General features: G+C 36.5%; 2 protein-coding genes across 3 annotated transcripts; one reads left to right on the top strand and one right to left on the bottom strand.

Moving 5' to 3' along the window:
• Positions 1–486: 486 nt before the first annotated feature.
• Positions 487–6,017, bottom strand: tmem267 (transmembrane protein 267). Its single transcript, XM_058790257.1, is given in 4 exon segments — positions 487–1,307; positions 3,607–3,836; positions 3,839–4,016; positions 5,914–6,017. Coding segments are annotated over 3 exon segments (705 nt in total). The 5' UTR covers positions 3,978–4,016; positions 5,914–6,017; the 3' UTR covers positions 487–971.
• Positions 6,018–11,815: 5,798 nt separating this feature from the next.
• si:busm1-57f23.1 (uncharacterized protein LOC368621 homolog) lies at positions 11,816–18,141 on the top strand. Of its 2 annotated transcripts, none has more exons than XM_058788472.1 (5): positions 11,816–11,908; positions 16,398–16,684; positions 17,122–17,273; positions 17,363–17,464; positions 17,604–18,141. In XM_058788472.1, the coding sequence occupies exons 2-5, from the start codon at positions 16,591–16,593 to the stop codon at positions 17,688–17,690; spliced, it is 435 nt and encodes a 144-aa protein (XP_058644455.1). In that variant the 5' UTR covers positions 11,816–11,908; positions 16,398–16,590; the 3' UTR covers positions 17,691–18,141. The 2 variants fall into 2 exon arrangements, with proteins under 2 accessions (XP_058644455.1, XP_058644456.1); XM_058788473.1 differs by lacking the exon at positions 11,816–11,908 and adding an exon at positions 14,216–14,309.
• Positions 18,142–18,162: the final 21 nt, after the last annotated feature.

Raw genomic sequence — 18,162 nt, 5'->3', positions numbered from 1 at the left:
AATTTAAATCCAGTTCAGAAAATATAGAAATTATATTTTCAAAATGAACTCTAACTTCAGAGTACATAAGTACACTTACTAGAGTATAGACAGTGTTTCCCCTACCGTTATTTTAGGGGCGCTTGCGGCGATATTAACGTCTGTCGTCTCACTAAATGAGGACATAAATACATGAACAACATCTCCAGAACTGCTCTGAGAGTCACTTCATGAGCATTCGACCGTTTCATTTGAGAAAAACTATCCTCATATCATATACACAGAAATGTAAAGGTATTCACGGCAACCCGTCAAAATAAAAGTTCGGTTTCACTTGAAGACATTGGGCAGAACGTAATAGGCTACTACTACTAAAACTAGTATTTATTTATAATAGATTTATATTTATAGATTAAGGAATAATCATACAATGTCTTCAATGTTATTATCAATATTAAATCCCCTTTATTTTTTTGTCGAGAAAAACGGAACACCCCCCACCCCCCCACCCCCGCAAAGCCATAAACCTAGGGGAAACACTGATAGAGTATACTTGTTCTGAATTATTTTTTGTTATTAAATATTGCCAAAATACTGCAAAACAGAGATACAATTTTGATAATATAATTTCTCTATTTGCTCTGTAATGGATTTTATATCAAATATATATAGCATATTGTACAAAAAGGCTGCAAAATAGTTATTTTGATTTTTTTTTTTTTTTTAATCGCCCAACCCTAATCTACATCATACATATTAAAATATTCACAGTCTTCACAGTAAATACAACCTGATTTCACACTGATACCTGAATGACCACAGTAGTTAAAAGTATCAAACGTACTGCCAATCTCTCAAGGAATAAGGAATTATGTTGGAATGGCAATGAGGCAGAGAAGAGCTAATGGAAATATTTCCATTGCCAAATTTTTGCTGGGAAAAAAAATAAATAAAAATTGAACAAATAAAGAGCCCACAATCAAGCCAGTATTTCAGACGTCGATGGCGACGCCGTGTTTGGTGGAGATCATGTCTCTGGTGCCGGTCAGATACATGAGCACCGAGCACAGATGAGGGAGAGTGGCTGTGATGGTGACGTACAGCCAGTAAGAGATGGGCGTCGTGTTTCCAAACGGACACACCCAGAGACCGTGCCGAACGCCGTCGCGGATGTGGTGCGACGCCAGTGAGATGAACAGCATCCAGGGCAAGGAGCACCAGGAGTCCTTGAGCCGGCAGGCCCACATGAGGAGGCGCAGGGAGAAGCAGAGCGCTGGGATCAGGGTGGAGCAGTGCAGCGGAGGCCTGTGCGGCAGATTCACAGCAGCCTGCACAAGTACACAAACTTCAGTTAAAACGGCAAGTTTTTAACTTGCACTCATCTATGTCACAATCACTTTAGAGTGAATGTAGCTTTAAGTCACTGATGCCATTGCAGAAATGCATTATTTGTAGTCAGCCATGATCATTTTATTCTAGGGCTGCACGATTAATCTGAATTAAATCGCAATCGCGATTAGGCAAAAGCTGCGATTGTTATGCGAATCTTGTCAGGGAAGCATGGTTCTGTGATCAGTAGTAAATCTCCATCTGAAGGCCAGAGGGTGCTCTCACGTGGAAAATCCAAATATGGTTTATCGGAGTTTCTCATTATAATTTTATTAGTGCTTTCAAATGATTAATCGCATCCAAAATATGTTTTTTTGTTTACATAATGTGTATGTACTGTGTATATTTATTATGTATATATAAATACACACACACACATATGTATTTATGAAAAATGTGTTATATTTGTATTTATATGATGTATATATTTATATAATTGTAAATATTTTCAAAATATATACTGTATGAGTGTGTATTTATATAAACATAATAAATATACACAGTACACACACATATATTAGGTAAACAAAAATGTTTATTTTGGATGTGATTAATCACGATTAATCGTTTGACAGCACAACATTTTATGTAAGTATATAATACGTATGTAAGTATATAATAATGCAATGCTAATCGACACAGTATTCTAAGCAGTGATAAAGACTATGAAATATGTTGCGTGCCTTATTCTGTGTAAGAAGCCACATCATCTCTCAGAAGGATTTATTTCAAACACTCGGCTGACGTTATGAAGGGAGTTGAGTAAAAAAAAGTTATTAAATGTGGTATTTTCATGTGCTTTCAGATGGAGTAGCATTTCCTACACAGAGCCATAGTTTACCGAGAAGCTACGCAAACAGCTTTCATAATCGCAGAACAAATTCTTCGATTTCATAATCACACAATTACATCGGTCTGCGATTATGAACGCAGTTTTGCGTAGCTTGTCAGTGAACTACAGCTCTGTGTAGTAAATGCTGCTCCATCTGAAAGCATGTGATGAAGATTTACTACTGATTACAGAACCAGCTTTACTGACAAGATGCGCATGATTACGGCATTCGATTAATCGTGCAGCCCTACTTCATCCTGTAAGCAGAAGTGTCTAACAACAATGAGATTGAAACCAGATTTTTTTTTTTTTTTTTTTTAAACTGAATTTTATTTGATTTGAAATTTCATACTCAAGTCTTCTCGGAATCCAAATTAACCTAATATATATATATATTTTTTTTGGCAAAAAACTACCAAACAAATAAACAATCAAGATGTAATCTGTCTGAAGTCACTGAAATATTAAAAATACCTTATATATAGCCTAAAACACAAATATTGGGTTGGACAACTGGGAGAATTCGAGTCAAAAAGGTTGAAAATCATTGGCCTGAGACACTCTCCAATTCTTAAAACAACTGATTTAATAACTGAAACAGTAAAATGATTAGTGAATCATTTAAAGGGCTCACAATTTTCCGGTTTGAATTATTCTGAACTCACTGAATCTATCAGAGCAGTTACTGAATCAATAATCTTTAATTTTTCATTCCACAGAAGAAATTCATGTACGCTTAGAATGACATGAGGTTAGTTTTTTTTCTTTTCTTTTTGGGTGAACTATCCATTTAAGGTCCATCAGTGTCATTACTGATTTGTTGTTCATATGATAAAAGGTACACCAGTTTTAAATAATGTACAATTCCAATATCAACAGCACAAACAAAGAAACAAAATGTCTCATTAGTATTACTGACCTATTTTAAGCCAACAAACCTGTCTGTTTTATGTGAAGCTTGAGGAGAATTGATCACGGTCAGCCTATTGATTATGTTTATTTTTAGACGCTGACGTCTCACTAACAAAGAGTCTGATGATGAAACCCTGTTGTGCTTGCTGGTTAAAATAAATTATTCATAAATGTTTCAATTTGAACCTTTTGAATCTCTAGATTCAAATATATATATATATTTATTAACTACCTAATTCTCATTACTGTAATGCAAAAAATGCAATGTAATACAAAAAAAATAAAAGGTATTGTCTCATGTTTTTGATTTTCATCACTGTAATTACAGTTCAAAAAAGAAAAATCACCATAATTACTGTCTCTATAGGTTTACTGCCTTATTTCTGACCCTGCCTGTTGAATTGTGTCGGAAGTTTTAATGTGCTGAAACAAAAGGCAAAAAAAGTGCAATAATCAGTTTTTAAATGTTAATAAAATAAATTAAAAAGCCTCACTTTGAGTGACAATGATCCAGCCATGTAGAAGTGGTCCAGGTCAATGATAGATGCCAGAAACCCAGCCAAGACGACTTCATAGAAGTCACTTTTCTTCCTCAACCCGATGACGATGGCCCATGACCAGAGTCCAATGATGCCGTGGACGGCGTTATCGAGCACAGCCCTGAGCCACAGATGGTGCTGGATGAAGGGGAACGTCAGAAAGTGGTCTGCGAGGAAGCAGAAGCGCCCAGGCCAGTGCTGGCTAACAGAGAGGCAGTGCTAAAGGTCTGGAGCAGGGCCTGAGCTTTCTCAGTCTCCACGGCCAGGTTCAGGGGCATCGCCATGCCCAGAGATGAGGAGTCCAGCTTGGAGTAAAAGCCCCTCATCGCTGGCCTCTTCCATGGAGGGGTCAGCAGCCTGATGAGCTGGAAGACACAAACACACACACAAACTAAAGTGTGCTAATGTGATATTGTTTAATGATAGCAGACAGTGCCCTAAAACTACTGAATAACAAACAGTTCAAACCATCATGAACACATAATCTTTTCATGACTATGGCATGTTCAGTAAAGACATGAACAGATTAAACATTCATAAGTATATTAGTAACAGAATATACACAAACACAGACATACATGACAAAGATTTTTTTCTAAAACGACCTAAATTTGAATAGAGAACGGCGAAAAAAACAAACAGGCGATGTGTAACTATATTATGTAACGCCAAAAATCAAAAACATTAAATATAAAATGACTGTATTAAACTATAATGTCACGCGTGCTGTCGAGATATTTCGCATGTAATGTTTTGATTCTTGCAAAACTGCATTGCAATTGTGATTTTACGTTGACATGAATACATAAATCAATATTATATTCTGACATCTTTGCCTAGCGAGGATTATTCTTACAAAATTAGCATTAGCTTGGCTGCTAACTAGCTCATCAGCTAATTCACTGCTCAGTGTAAAAGACTACATTTATTAGCCGAGCATTAACATACAAGCCTAAACCGGTACTGTGCTCACATGGCCACGGATAACATTAAATCACAAGACTACTGTATTAACACAGACAGTCTCCTCACCTCATTTCATTCACCTCACCGGTCTGACAACGAACTGTTTGTTCCTTGGTGACTGCTTGCTTGACTCGCGAATCACTGAATCGGTTCCATTGAATTGATTCACGAGTCCAACTAAAAATGACATCAAAGCGAGTCAAGGGGTAACCAATAACCAGTTATTAAATATTACATATTATATTATTTGTGAATAAATGGATACATACAGTAAATGCCATTGTTTCTTCAGTCAAATTTGTTGTTCTAGTAAACATTTTATTTTTAGATAAGTGTATTCTGGAAAAACGCTCGGCTAATAGCCTAATAGGCTTTTTTTTTTTTTTTTCCCTCTCTCTCTCTCAAACGCTGACTACTGATGACCTTCAGGTTTACATGTCTTGTATTTACAACATCTACAGCCTTGTTTTGCCCTTTCTTATAGACTATCTGTCGCTCTCTTTTAGTGTATTGATTTTCAGCTATTTATAGCACTTGACCTGTCAGGCCTGATTGAACTGCCAAACATGCAGTTCTAGGTGCTTAGAATAAAAACAAAAATAAATAAACATTCAACTTTAAATGTCTGTTCAGAGTTAATTAAAATAAAATTACCCCCCTTTTTATCAGCTTTGTAGGCTCTCTATTTCAATTAAATATATCTCATATCACCATTAATCACAGAACACGAATGGTTTTTCAGCAGACAAACTATCATTGCCAACAGTTTGTTCAAGACTGGTCTAATTCTTATCTCCATATCTTTCTTCTAGGATGGTTATTCCAAACCGGGGTCTTAAAAAGTCTTAGATTTGGTTGTATCAAATTTAAGGCATTAAAAAGTCTTACATTGTACAAGAAAGTCTTAATTATGATTTCAAGAGGTCTTAAATTTGGGGACGGAAAGACCAGAATTGCGATATGGCTGAATGTGACGATTAAACTTCAAAAGGCTACGATTTCATGAAATAAACATGAGCTCTGCGAGTTCAAAGTCCGGTGCTGCGCTTACTGCCGTTACCGGGAAACCGTTATATTTGTTATATTTGTGCCAAACGCGACACCTGCTGTCAGAGAATGAATCACATAATTTATTATACGGGGGCAGAAAATGTATAGCCTATATTTATATAATTTCATATAGTTAATCTCACACGAAGAGTGCTGTTTTTTCTCCAAAAGTTAGCATGATTACAAATGTGATACTGATTTTATGCAACAGTTCAACAAACAAGAAGTCAATATTAAGAGACTTACATTTTAGACACCTGCTTTTGCTCTGTTTCTCCAACAAAAAAATCATTCCAAACAGCTACAGCACTGTTTTTGCGTCTCTGAGCAACATGCGGTGTTTCGTTCCTGAATGAATCAACTGTTTAAATGATTCGGTTCTTCTTCTTCTTCTTCGTTGGAGTTTTACGGCAGTTGGCATCCATAGTGTTGCATTACTGCCATCTACGGTCTCCCTTTGACTTACTGTATCTTGATTAAATTTATTAAATTCGTCCTTCCAGTCTAGTCCTCCTCAAAAAACTAAACAAACATCTCCGTCCTTGGTCATTATTTCCACACGTTACTATATTTTTAACATTATACTCTACTATACCTATTTCCCGTAGCTGATTCTTGAACTCTTGCCTTTCTTGTATATATTTCTTACATGATATAAAGATATGCTTAATTGTTTCCTCCTCCTGACATTCATCACACAGTCCTGTAGGATGTTTTCCCATAACATGAAGAGTTTTGTTTAGCTTGCAATGACCAATCCTCAGTCTATTTATTATAACTTGTTCCTTCCTCTTATTTCCCTTTTTACTTTCCATACCTATCATATTTTGTATCATGTACAGATGTCTCCATTTAATTTCATTATCCCACTGCTGCTGCCATTTTTGCATTATCTTTTACCACACTAAACTCTTCCCTTCTGTTTTTGATCATTTAATTTTGATTTCAACATGTTCTTTTTTTTTAGCTTCTTTTGCCAGTCTGTCTACTTTCTAATTTCCCACATGTAGGTGATATTTTCCCCTTGTTTACTCATTCTTGAGTTTATAAATAAAATGTATAAAGTAATTCCTGATGATTTCTAGTTACACCAGACTTTATACTCATGAGGGCAGATACAGAATCACTGCATATTACAACGCTGTCCCATCTAGATTGTTCAATCCATTCTAATGCTATTAATATAGCATATAACTCGACTGTGTACACACTTAAACTATCAGATGTTCTTTTGTTTACTCCCACATGATGTCTAGGGATATATACAGCAGATCATGTTGTCTCTGTTTGTAAATCCTTTGATCCATCTGTAAAAATTTGAATACTATCTTTGTACATATTATCCATATATCTATAATATTCACTGACTATATCTGTAATCCCACTGCTGCCTTTTATTATTAAAAGCTCTGTGTCCACCTTTGTATTTTCCATTGTCCAGATTGGTTTGTTAGTCCATTTCTTTTGCTATTAAATCTCCTGTCCAGCCAAAACTTTCCTTTTTCCTCCTCTCCTTCTCCCAACAATTCTGTAGCACCTTTTTCGTTGGCTAATTTCCCCCATGCCCTCTTAAATTAATCCAATAGTTGGCTACCAATTGTTTCCTTCGTATCCATAGAGGCATTTCACCCGCTTCAACCTAATGATTCGGTTCAATCGCAATAACTCACTTATTAACAGTGAATTGCTGCCACCTACTGGAGGTTTTAATTTCACAGTATTTAAATAAATGGGTTTCACATTTTTAAATTAATTTCAAACATCAGTTTCCAACGTTTTATGTTTCAAATATCAAAACATTATGTATGCATTTGTAACTGCAGGTTAGCATTCTGTGTCCCTCTGAGCTGCATTAAACAGTGTGTAAATACATCTGAATGCCACTTCAGATGCATTGCAAAGATACATTTAGTTGATACTGATTTAATTTGCTTGGTAGCCCAAATGCAAGAATTTGACTCAAAAGATGATGCACACTTTAAAAAAAAAATGGCTTAAAGGTAAAAAAAAATACCCATAAAAAAGATTATTTCTATCATCACTGTGAACTGACCACACAGTATATGAAGAATATCAAAAAAATTCAGGAGTCAGCTGTCCACGGGAATCTTTAAGATACCAGCACAATAACACACTCAGCAAAACATCATCTAATTATCATTATCGATAAAATCCCAGAAAATATCAAGATATAATTTTTGGTCAATATCGCACACCCCTAATTCATGTTATTTCATTTATATAATAATTTTATTGATAATAATTGTTTAAATCAATATAATAATTAATACTTTTGACTTATTCATTTTCTTAAAAATGGTTTAAAGGCTGAAATGTAAAATTCATCATTTTATAAAAGGTTTTGTGAAAACTTGTATCTGAATTGTAAATTATGCTTTTTATAGTCATTTTACACTTTAATATGGCACTATAGACATTGCCCTACTCCGCTCATATGGTATTAATTTTATTTGTGCAGGTCTTAAAAAGTCTTAAATTTGAGCTTAAAAATCCTGCAGAAACCCTGTACATTGTGGTCCTAGTGCACATTATGCCTTGTGTCAGCCCTTGTGTTTCCCGCCCTCATGTTTCCTTATTTGGTCATGTTCCTGTCCTTGTTAAGTGTGATTATTAGTTAATTCTTGTCCAGCTGTGTTTTAGTAATTAGCTTTGATTATCCTGTGTATTTATAGTCCTGTCTGTCCAGTTAGTGTTGGGCTGGTTTTCTTGTTACTCCCTGGTGTTCCTGTGTGTCAGCCCTGCCTTGTCTACATTAAAGGCTATTATTTTGAAGTTACTCCTCGTCTACGCGTGTTCCTCGTTCCTCCCTGCTGTGTGCACTGTGACAGAAGACCAGACCAAAACCGTAAGCGGTGCCCCTTCACCTCGTTTTGTTTTGTTAGTTTTTTGGAAAGGTTCCGGCTGTAGTGGCCTCCTGCCATGGCCTCCAGAGCTCCAGCTCCGCCTTGGCCCGTTCTGTCTGTTCCGCTCTGGAGGTCCCCGTCCTGTCTTCCTGTCCATGTCTGTCCAAACATGGACGTAACATACCCCCCCCGGTGGTACTGTTACGGTGCGGATCGCGCCTTCCGGGAGGTTGGAGTCATGTCAGTCCTCTGTCGTGTCTTGTGTTTCCTGCCCTCATGTTTCTTTATTTGGTCATGTTCCTGTCCTTGTTAAGTGTGATTTATTAGTTAATTTTTGTCCAACTGTGTTTTAGTAATTATCTTTGATTTATCCTGTGTATTTATAGTCCTGTCTGTCCAGTTAGTGTTTGTCTGGTCTACTCGTTACTCAGGTGTTCCTGTGTGTCAGCCCTGTCATGTCTTGCCCTGCCTTGTCTACGTTAAAGACTATTATTTTAACGTTACTTCTCGTCTCCATGTTCCTCGTTCCTTCCTGCTGTGTACACTGTGACACCTTGTGAGTACTTGTTTGAAATTGTTCATACTCTTGTTTGTAATTCTGTGTAGCATGGACGATAACATCTTACCTTGTGACAAGTCATCTTTTGTCTAGATGTTCACTTAAGCAATGGTCCGTTGTAATTCTGAATCATACAAACAATGCAGGAAAATGACCATCTTTGCCAAGTGGCTTAATAAAAGTCGGCCTTGCAGATAATTGTTATAAATTTAAGATATCCCTCCCATCTTTAACACTGAATGCTGTAGTATTTGTCTGGAGAGCAACCCAAAGCAGCAGATTGAATTGGAGAAACTTAGACTCTTCAATTGTCTCTTTACTATCTTATAGTCAGTCCTCTCATACCTCAGTGTTGTGCGTTTATACCTTTTGAAATATCTTAAATATGATCTAAAATTTCCCGTCAGTGGAAGAGAAGAAAGGGGATATGGCAACAAAGATCTCAAGTCAGGCTGTATAGTACTGTCCACACGTCAATGGCTCCAACGTGTTTCCTCTGTCCATCTGATTTGGCCTCTGGACCAAAGCTGGCTTGTCACAAGGTCACATTGCTGTCACACAAACATACAAAACAAGTCAGTAAAAGAAACCACTGAGCCATGTGGCTTCTGAAATGTACCCTGATGGAAATGTTCATGGTCACCCAGAGGTTCCTTTCATGAGCGCCTCTGTAAGAAACCACAGGCTGCCTCGACCCAGATTCCACCCATCTGTATTGCTCTTTTCTGTAACCCATATTTTGGATTTAATATGGTTTTATATGTATGACCCCATATATCCATACAAGAAGTCGTGTATGGAGCTATTAGCATAATTTATAATCTACTGTAACACACAGAAATGTATTCTCATACACTCTTTCTGTTGTCACTACTAATCCTAATTTTGTTTTTGTTATTACTTGGCCGATTATTAAATATTATTAACTTCGTTTATCATCAAACCACTTTTTAAGGCTAAAATCTGATTTCCACTGTATTCAGTATTAATTCATGTCATCAGCAAACAGAACAATTTTAATTAATTTAGGCATTTTACAATTATCATTTATATACAGTACAAACAATTTGGGGCCTATTACCGAACCTTGTGGGACACCAAAAGTGACTTTCGTTAAATGTCATTGTCTCTTTGCAAAGCAGAAGTTAACGTTAATGATGATGAGAGCCTGGTAAAGCTGTTCCCATAGTGCCAGGGTGGAGATGGTGATCTGCCCCTGCTCGACCCATGATTGTGGTCTAGTTTAGGCAACACACACGCAGATGGTCAGTGAACCCACGTAGGCGCTTTATTGATAATCAGTTAAGTAACAGGTGAGTAGACCTATAGGATAGTTCTCTCAAAAATGCAAATTCCCCCATTATTGCCACTAATGTCCAAACCCATAAGAATATATTTCATATTTCAAGTATGAATCGAGTGAACACTACTCTTTGACTTGACTGAATAGCGATGAATGACAACAGCCGGTGTAAAAGGAATCACATGGTTGGAAGAATGGAGATCACTCTTGTAGAAGGATGATAAAGATGATCACAGGGAGCAGAGGTCTGTATCTTTCAAATGGAGACTAGACAATTACTGATAATTCTTTATAATAATTCTGGCCATAAAGACCTCAAGAAAATAGAAAACTCTGTTTAACAAATATTTGTGGTGGACCAACAGCTTACTGATCCACATTTAGACCCTCTTAAGCATCACTTAGCTGGATTTAGCCTATATAACATCAGTGGGTGAAATTTCAGTGTAATGTTACTGTTGTTATACCAGATAATTATGGCTATCATGCTTTATGGCCTTTTTTGCCTGCTATTATGGAAATAATAATTAAACATTTTTTATTAGGAAAAATAATTTGTATTTGCATTGCATTTTTTATTATAAAACAAATAGATGCAATTTTTTAAACACAAATACTTTGTAATGTTTAAACCAATAATTGTGTATGATGATAAACTAGTCCTTTAAATTGTTGATTTAACCATGGTGTAATAATCTTATCTATCCTGAGTACTTTGAGTGTCTATGTCCATATACACACATTATGTACTTACTAACATATGGGAAATAAAAACAAAGATGCTGCCATCTGCTGGAGAAATATTTGTTAAAAAAAAAAAAAACTTTCAGAATTTCACATTGAAATCAAATTTATATATTCTGTTTTGGTGTTTTTTTTTTTGTTTTTTTGTGATATCAACTGTAAAATATATTGATCTGACTAAAACAATAAATACATCTCAGGGTACAACAAACTAAATGTTGTTCATTACTTAACATTTTAATTATGATCAGAACCAGAAAGTATATGTTATGCATCATTATAAATATATTTACCTATTATATATACATTTAGATAAACACAGTATTTGATTGTCACTCTTTAAAACGTTTAGTTTATCACTAACCTAAATACACATGCAAATCAAGCGTATATCAGTGGGGTTTTAAGAGTTCATCATCGGTTCAAGTCCTTAAGGAATCTCATAAAACAGAAGAGCTTTTTAACAGCACTGAGTCCTATCTGGCTTAGCTTATCACGGTGACTGTAGACCAGGGTTCCTCAAATCTTTCCCTGGAGGGCCAATCTGCTGCAGAGTTTAGCTCCAACCCTGATCAAACTCACCTATCTGTGATTTTTCTAATGATCTTGAAGACTCTGATGAGCATGCTCAGGTGTGTTTGATTAGGGTTAGAGCTAAACTCTGCAGGAGTGGGCCAGATTTGAGGATGCCTGCTGTAGACAAATATGACAGGGGGGACTGAGGTTATCACAGTCCTTAAAAGAGACTGTAATCATCTGACACATGATGACGTGAGTGATCTTGGAGGATGTTACTCATTTACACCCTGATATTTCCATAACAAAGTAAAAATCCTTGGGCCTGATGAGCACAAATTTGTAACCACTGTTGTTGTTGTTTTGTAATATTTTGTTTTTAAATGGGTGTAAATCATTATATACAAATCAAGTGATACAAACAGTGAATATAATATCATAGTACATCACTGTAATTACATAGACTAGGATGTCAACACTGGTCCGAAATGTAATCACATACAGACATGATCTAAGGCCAGATGAGACAACTGACCTGTCTCACTGCCACAAGAAAAGTGCAATATAGTTAAACGTAAACAAGGGAAAATTATGAATGGCCTAGTATTTTATAGAGCACTGGTGATATTTTGTTTAAAAATCTCATCTGTCAGCATGGCCTTTATGTGACTACGGGCTGATTGTTTTGTCTGGGCTTTTGTTATACAGCAAGGGTGTGATTTCTGTTGATTGTTTTTAAACGTGCCCTTGTTGAGAGGTATTTGTACATCACTGTTCAGGACAAATGACCGATTATCTTCCTGGGACCAGCAAAACATGTTTTTTGGGGCTTAGAATTTGTATAGTGTTTAAAGAATCATTATAGTGTTTGGAGTATAAGCAAGGTATGACAAACTTTCTTTTTTTTTCTTTTTTAAGAAAATATTAGAGGATGCTAAATATGCACATACTTATCATTCAAAAATCTATTTTAAAGTTTGTTGAGATAAAATTTACAATAATAACCTAATAAATAACCTACACTATATGTAATACTGACATAAAAAAGTATCACCCATAATGTCCAACAATCATTTTTGTATATTGAAATGTGTAATACAAAAGAAAATATAATAATGGAAGTATTTAATTGTCAAAATTCATTAGGACAATTATGATATTTTTAAAGGAATATTGATATATAATGTAATGTTTTACATTATTCAACAATTAATTCAACTAACAGAAGACATGAATGAAGACACATTTAAAGTAAACAATTGAAAATCAATCAAATAAAATGTATTCTACTAACGCAAAATAATATACACTAGCCTAGGGGTGTAACGATTCATCGATATGGATCGATACATTGATACGATGCATCGATGCCACGCGTAAAATATCGATATCTGTAGTATAAATAGGAACCTTTATTTTGGCACTGTCCACATTTTCATCTTGACCCGCAGAGACATATCCCCAGTGAAAACCTCGATTGAATACAATAAAACTAAAAAATATAACAAAATAACTAAAATATAATAAAATACCTAACTACATAATACTACTATTGTTAGAAATTGCAGCAAAATTAAAATAGAAATATAAACTTTTGAACTGTGGGTTTCGTCTGGTCAGAGGAGAACTGGCCCCCGACTGAGCCTGGTTTCTCCCAAGGTTTTTTCTCCGTTCTGTCTCAGAGGGAGTTTTGGTTCCTTGCCGCTGTCGCCTCTGGCTTGCTCAGTTGGGGACACTTAATTTCTAGCGATTATCGCCGATTTGATTGCACAGATACTATTTAAACTAAACTGAGCTAGACAATGACATCTCTGAATTCAATAATAAAATGCCTTTAACTGAAAATTGAAAATTGAGTGTTTAATCTTATCATTATACATTACTGACACTCTATCCTCTAATTTGATACTGTTAAGTGCTTTGACACAATCTGTATTGTTAAAAGCGATATAAATAAAGGTGACTTGACTTCTGCTCACACATCTGAAGCACACACACACAAACTACTGCCTACACCGCGCGAATAATAAATTGAGCTCTCTTCTGCTTTTTGTGCATGGATTACATCAAAATCCGCGTTTTGGCGAATATACTAGTACAAACAGTAGGTTAGGCATGTCGTAACGTAAACAGTTGAGAAAGAAAACGCACATGTATCGGTATATTAAATCTGTGCTTCTTAAAGTGAAAGCAAACTAATAATAAATCTAATGCTTTCAAAGAAAAATACAAGTGCTCACTGCTCTATGACTAAACGACTAAATGACGTTTTGTAACATCAAAAATGATTAATCTATATTTAATTGATACAGTGAAGATATGCAGTTGTTTTACATTCGATTATTACATTTCTGTAGCGTACCTGACAATTTATTTTAGACTGAGCTGAAAAACCTGAAAAGCACTGTTTATTGAACTTGTGTCTTTGTTCTATTGTATTAATTTTTTGCTATTGCTAATAATTTGGTTATCTGTAGAAAATATTTTTAGCACTGAGCCCATAGTAGGGGAGAGTGGGGTAATGTGAGACATCGGGTAATGTGAAACACCCCCTGTATCTAGGCAACGGAACACATTTGTGGTCATATGACCATTATGTTTTCAAGCCCCTCCCATTTCCCCTTGGCCATGAAGGAGTGGACCTCATGGTGCTGTGGTAAGCATGTTTTTTTCACACAAATATTTTTTTTGCATGTAAAAGTAAATTTTCTTGCTGTCAACTTAATCAACTGTTGTGCCAAAGCAAATTGATTCAGGTAGAAAAACTTGTATCATACATGTTGATGAACTACCAACATATAAAACCATGTGATGATGCTAGCTGAAGATTAGCCTACGGTGGGGTAAAGTGAGTCATGAGGCACAAGTTAAGTTTAGTCTTTTTGAGTGAAAGAAAGACGCCGGAGAGCATGGCGGCGGTGGAGAGGGGAGGCCGGGGGCTCCGGCGCGGTCCTCCCCGCCCACCTGGTCGGGTTAAAAACCTCTAACCCAAAGAAAAGTCGTAACACCGGCTCGACAAGCCTGGAAAAAAGCGTGACAAAGGCAACACGATTGCCATGAGGATGCGGCAAAGGTATCGGACGTGAGGTGGCAGAGACTGCAAAACACTGGCTTGACAAGCCTGGAAGAAAGCCTAACAAGGCAACATGATTGCGATGAAGCGGCAAAGGTATCGGGCGGCAGAGGCCGCAAAACACTGGTTCGTCGAGCCTGGAAAAAGCGTAACAAGGATGCGGCAAAGGTATCGGACGAGAACCTGTAGAAGGATCAACTAATGCGATGCTGCAGCAAAGGTATCGTACGTCATCCTAACTGATGCAATGATGCGGCAAAGGTATCAGATCTGACACGTTCCCATCCGCGCCTTCCTCCGGGATTAGGCGCCGCCCTGGGCGGGTACCCTGAATGGCCCGGCAACTCTGCAGGGACCGTGGGTTTGAAAACCGTTTTTGGGTCCGGCCTTGTCCCGACACTGCTGTAATGATCCTTTCGCAGGTTCACCTACGGAAACCTTTTACGACTTTTACTTCCTAGTCAAGTTTGATCATCTTCACGGCGAGGACCTCACTAAACCATCCAATCGGTAGTAGCGACGGGCGGTGTGTACAAAGGGCAACTTTCAAGTGTTAAGAAAAAAAAATTTCTTAATTGAGCAATCCCCATGATTCTGTTATTAGTCTGACATTAGTTCTGGAATGTGTGGTTGTCAAGCTAGCTGTCAGGATTCTAACTGTTACAACATGTGTTGTTATGGTAGTTTCAGAGTGGAAATAGTAAGTGGATCAGTTTACCCCCAGCTGCTTCACTTTACCCCCTTGATTTCTCTGGTCTGCCTCAGTTTACCCCTAAGCTGGGGTAAAGTGAGACACAAGACGACTTTTTTAAAAACACTCATATTTTCACTGACCTTCGTCCTGAATACATTCTGATCATTTCCATTGCTAGGAAACATCCTGAATTAATGAGAAATGTGTAAATTTCACTGATATATCATTTTAGCTCGCTTAGAGGGGAGCAAATGTAAAAAATGTCTCACTTTACCCCACTCTCCCCTAGCAGCCGAATTTTTGAGGTACAGGATGTGAAAATTTCAGATAAATATTCATGTTATATATTTTGGTTGCATTTGTGAGTCAATAACAATGTAGATTGCTGTTTAAAATAGGTAGGCTATATAATATCATTATCGAAATATAGATCGATATATCGAATCGTAATCGTATCGTAGAATTTTTTGATGTATTGGCAAATATCGTATCGCTGGGTCGAATCGAAATCGTATCGTATCGTGACGAACCATCCGATTTACATTTGCACTGCGTATGATAAGCAAAGGATAGGATTAGGGGTGTGGGCTAGATGCGTATCATATACATGCTAAAACTGCGTATCATATGCACGCCAAAGTACATTTCTGCGTATCAATAGCACGATTTTCTGTTTGTATTTGGCTACTATTTATACGCATTTTCATGAGACCGGGTAAATACTGAATAATAATAATAATAAACGATGGCATATCAAAAATTCTGTCCAAAAAAAGAAGTGAAATGTTGATCAGATATACAGTATGTAATAAATCAGCAGTGACGTTTGTTTTCAAGTGTATTTAAACTCTTTGTAATCTTCACCTGTAAGTGACAGGAAGTTAAATCACACACCGAAAACTGTCTGTGTGCTGACAGCCGGCCGGCAGCTTACCGTGTAAGCAGATTACCCTTTATTTCCTCGTTTTCTGTCCTAGAACACCACACACAGTTTTCCCTTGACTCACCGTCTGTGTGGATTCATCATTACGTGATTGGGCGTCGCTAGCGGGAAGGGCGTGAAGCTCCGCGGCGCGTGACTACATGACATTCCGTGACTACATGGCAGATTTCTAAAGCCGTCTCCACATTCACTGGCTCATTCTCTCAGAGAGCACACAGCCGACAGCCATGGACATCTGCTTTCTTCTCTTCGTGTCTTTTCTCTCCGTGTTTCACTTCAGCAGTGCTGACCAGCCGTTGGAGGAAGTAATAATTGTAGCAAGTAAGCTCTTTGTTCATGTTGTATTGTATTGTTTACAACATGTCAAATGTTTTGAAGGTGTTTTCTCTGTGTGTGTGTAGCCTATGTGTGTGTGCATTATAATATTTTAAAGAGGCTCTTTTAAACTGTTATAACAAATATAATATAGCTATAGCTACTACTTCATTATTGAGAGATTACATTGAATATGTTCATGTTTTGCATCAACTACTAATCAAAGTACATGGTGCTTCACAGTATACTGTGGCTTAACGTGGTACCATCAAAAAAAAAAAAAAAAAGTATGCATGGCAACATCTGGCAAAAATCAGTAATTCTTCTTTGTTGGTTGAATATAGAACATTTAGTCCATGTCTTTCATAAGCACAAACTCTTCAATTATGTTTCTTCAAGAAGACCCAGTGCTGTCATTGATATTCTCAGTCCATGTCTCACAGGAAATGTGGAGCTGCTCGGCGGCTGGACTCTCGCCAATCCCGAGAGGAAAGATGTTCAAGAGGCTGCTAAAGAAGCTGTGGAGGCGTTCAACACAAAGTCCAAAGCAAAGAAATACTTCAAACTCATCAATGTCACATCGGCCAGCACTCAGGTACAAGTTTTATGTTTTCATACATATTTTCTAATATGTGTAAATATATATTAATCCAAAATTAAATGACAGCCAACCTTTGTGTCCAGGTGACGAATAAGATGAACTACAAAATAGAAGCCACAATTGGAAAGACAAAATGCCGCAAATCAGAAGATACAGATATTCAGGCTTGTGGCATGGCAAAAAAGGTAGATTTCTTTCTTTCTTTTCTTTTTTTAATTTTATTTTTTTACACTTGGTTTGATTGTTGCCAAAATTACAAAAAGCATACTACCATTACTTTTCATATTTTTACAGTGTTTTTTTTTTGTTTGTTTGTTTTTTTAGCAACTGACATGTAAGTTTGAAGTGGCCCTCAACCCAATGAATGATGACCATGAGGTGCAGAAGATGTCCTGCAGAAGATCCGATTAATTTCACATGGACTCAAGTCTCTACAGTTTTGTACTTTTGGATAGCGAATCACACATTCTTTATCTTGACATTTTCTTTTTCCTGATGATATAGCTTATTTAAAATGCAAAACTTCTGTAAAAAAAAGGTAAAATGTTAATAGAACAAAATCTCCCTTTGAAAGGAATTTTATATATTGTTACATACCCAAAATACTTTTTTGTGAAGATGATCATTTTATAGTAAAGATTATTATTTATTGATAAGATTATTCAAAAGCAAATTATGTAATGCCAAATTAATATTTTAAATTATACATTTTTCCAAGAAGAAATGTTTGAGTTTAGAATCTCTCATTGACAGGCGTTTTACAGAACACTTCAGTTACAGTAAGCCAGTTGGAATTTATGAAGTCATATGTTTTTGAAACTGAAACTTTTTTTTAAATGGCATTTCTAAGAATAAAATCTTGAGAGCAAACCACAGTGTGTGT

The sequence above is a fragment of the Onychostoma macrolepis genome, chromosome 10 (genome assembly GCF_012432095.1).
Source record: "Onychostoma macrolepis isolate SWU-2019 chromosome 10, ASM1243209v1, whole genome shotgun sequence".
In the NCBI taxonomy this organism is placed as follows: domain Eukaryota; kingdom Metazoa; phylum Chordata; class Actinopteri; order Cypriniformes; family Cyprinidae; genus Onychostoma; species Onychostoma macrolepis.
Note: the sequence above shows the minus strand (reverse complement) of the source record. Positions and strands in the feature narration are given on the sequence as shown.